Source organism: Lipotes vexillifer, unplaced genomic scaffold, assembly GCF_000442215.2.
Source record: "Lipotes vexillifer unplaced genomic scaffold, Lipotes_vexillifer_v1.1 scaffold496, whole genome shotgun sequence".
Classification (NCBI taxonomy): domain Eukaryota; kingdom Metazoa; phylum Chordata; class Mammalia; order Artiodactyla; family Lipotidae; genus Lipotes; species Lipotes vexillifer.
The window spans coordinates 4620459-4623128 of NW_006786690.1; the positions used below are offsets into that span (position 1 = coordinate 4620459).

The following is a 2670-nucleotide window of genomic DNA, read 5'->3' on the forward strand; positions in this document are numbered from 1 at the left end:
GACACGGGGGGGGGCCGCTGCCCCAAAAAAAAAAAAAAAAAAGGAAAGAAGTTCACGAGCTGTTAATTCACCAGGTAAGGTGGAGCACCACCCAGTATGTGGAAGGAGGGGTCCAAAGAGTGGGGCGCAGCCTGGTTAAAAGCATGAATTCTGGGTCCAGACTCTCCTGACCTTAGCAGAGATGCTTAACCTCTCAGAGCATCTGGTTTCTTGCCAGTACGATCGTCCTTTTCCTGCATCACCTCACGGATGAAAACTGCATGGAACAGGTTCTGTGATCATCCCTGTGTTATAAACGAGGAGGTGGAGGCGAGGTAAAGCGACTGGCCTGAGTCACACTGACTAGAGGTGGCAGAGCACCAGCTCGTTCAGACCCAGCACCGCTGGCTTTAGGCCGTGTGGCATGGCGGACAATCTGATAACTCTGTGATGCTGGAGACAGCCCTGGATGACCCTGCTACCCAGGGTGCTTAACAAACTCCAGAATCAGAGGGTGGATGGAACCTCAAGGACCATCACTCTCCACCCAGCTGACACTTATTAAACAAAGGATTCCTAGGCCCCTCCCCAGACCCACTGGATGTGGGCATCTGTGTGTTTCACCTGCCAGCCTGGCACAGGTTCAAGATCTAGAGTTTGGAAACCTTCTTTCCTCTCTGGGCAAGCCCAATCTCCAGGCCCCATAATGATGGGAGGTGGTCCCTGGCTCAGCAGATAATGCAGCATTGGTTCCCACCCCTTCACAAGGTGGCACAAGGGACTCAACACGGGCTCCAGGCCCAGAGAGATCTGAGTTTGTGTCCATCACTTGGAACCTGTCTGACGGTGGCAAGTTTTTTCTCATTGCTCTGAGCCTCAGCTTCCTCATCTGTGAAATGGGGTGGCTGCACCCACTTGCAGGATTGGTAGTGGGGATGAAATGAGATAATGTCCATGAATTGTTAAGAGCTATGTGAATATAAGTTATTTGTTCTAACTCCTAAACAAAATGAGGTAACTCTAAGCCACTCTTTTTTTTTTGGCTGTGCCACACAGCTTGCAGGATTTTAGTTCCCCGACCAGGTATTGAACCTGTGCCCTCAGCAGTGAAAGTGCGGAGTCCTAACCACTGGACTGCCAGGGAATTCCCTGAGCCCCTCTATACAGCACACAGTAAACAAAAGAACCTTAGATCACCAACGTGATCGACCAAAACCCAAGTCTGGCCATATTCCTCACCCCCCGCTTAAAACCCTTCCAACTTCTTGTTACCCTAAAAACCAAGTCCTAAGCTCTGAGTGGGACAGAGGGACAGAGACACCCAGAGCCAAGCCGAGGAGCCAGGCCCATTCCTTCCTAGCTGCTGGGTCTCAGGGGAGATGCTGACCCAGCCAACAGCCAGGCAGTCACCTGCTCACGGGTCAGCCCCTGCCACTAGCAGAGCTGGTTCACCGTGCCAAAGCCCTTTCACACCCATGCTCACCCCGGGAGACAGCCACGTGGGACACACAAAAGAGTGCTTCACAGGGAGAGACTGAGGCCCTGGGGGTAAAAGGACATCCCAGGACCCAGCCTTTGTCCTCAGGCAGAGAAGGGGGTCCTCCGGGCTCTCGGGGGCCCCTGGCCTGCCCCTCCAGCTCCCTGAAGCCTGATGCACCGGGGCTGATGACAGCAGACTCAGCTTACTGAAACCTGGGGACGAGACCCCCAGAGAGAGAGGAGTTGGGCTCATTCTTACCCAAGTCACAGGCGACAGAGAGCCCAGATGACAATCTTACCCCAAAGTAAAGAAATATTCAAATACCAGCTCAGTATCATCATCATCATCATCATCAATATATTATTATCCCTCTGCCTCCAGAGACATGGGGGCTGCCAAAGTGTTCATGAAAGAAGTCTTGGGTGTATGATGCGTTTGTGTCTATGGTGGGGATGTGCGTGCTTGTGTGTGTGTGCTTCTGAGCACGTTTGCAGGAGGAAATTTATTGAGATGTAACCATAATACACACTAATAACAATGATAATGATTATACATTTAATGAGGGCGCACCGTGTGCCAGGCACAGTGCCAAGACCATGGAGGCCAGATGGGCCTGGGACACAGATATAAGCATCCCACATCCAAGCCTCAGACTTGGAGAATCGGGAGGCGGCACTAGGGTTGGTTCTGGAATCCCAAAGATCTGCATGCACTAAATTTAAGAAATCAGCAGCTCTGTCTCTGACTGCTGTGTGTCCTTGGGTAAGTCCCTTCACCTCTCTGGGCCTCTGCTTCCTTTTGATCTGTCCGATGATAAGACTGTGAGTCACAGCCTCTCCCTGCTCAGAGGGACAACACTGGCCCACTGCCCATCACTTACCCCGTGAGCAGGATACGTGAGCCAGCCCCAGTCCCCATGGATGGTCGATGTGTCCAGCAAATTCACTGTAGAACAGGAAACAAGAGCACATCAGACCCCTGGGCCCCCCTTCCCCAGTCCCATAGGACCAGCCCAGCCTGGCCACACTGGTCTGCTCTCAGCCCAAACACGCCAGCTCCAGTCTCTGGGTCCTTTCTCACTTCCCCATCCTTCAAGGCTCAGTTCAAGTTCTTTCTCTTCCTTGAAGCCTTCTTCCACCATCACAGCCAAAACATAATCTTCTCACCTCTCAGAACACAAGCTGCCCCGAGTGCTAGGCTACCCTGGTTGG

General features: G+C 52.5%; 1 protein-coding gene across 1 annotated transcript in view; it reads right to left on the reverse strand.

The window, feature by feature from the left end:
- EPHA8 (EPH receptor A8) overlaps nt 1-2423 on the reverse strand; it is a gene marked incomplete at its 5' end in the record, with an annotated part of 29844 nt that extends 27421 nt beyond the window's left edge. The window contains one exon of the mRNA XM_007459202.1: nt 2340-2423. Within this exon, the coding sequence (XP_007459264.1) occupies nt 2340-2423 (84 nt within the window). The remainder of the gene's footprint in view (nt 1-2339) is intronic.
- Nucleotides 2424-2670: the final 247 nt, after the last annotated feature.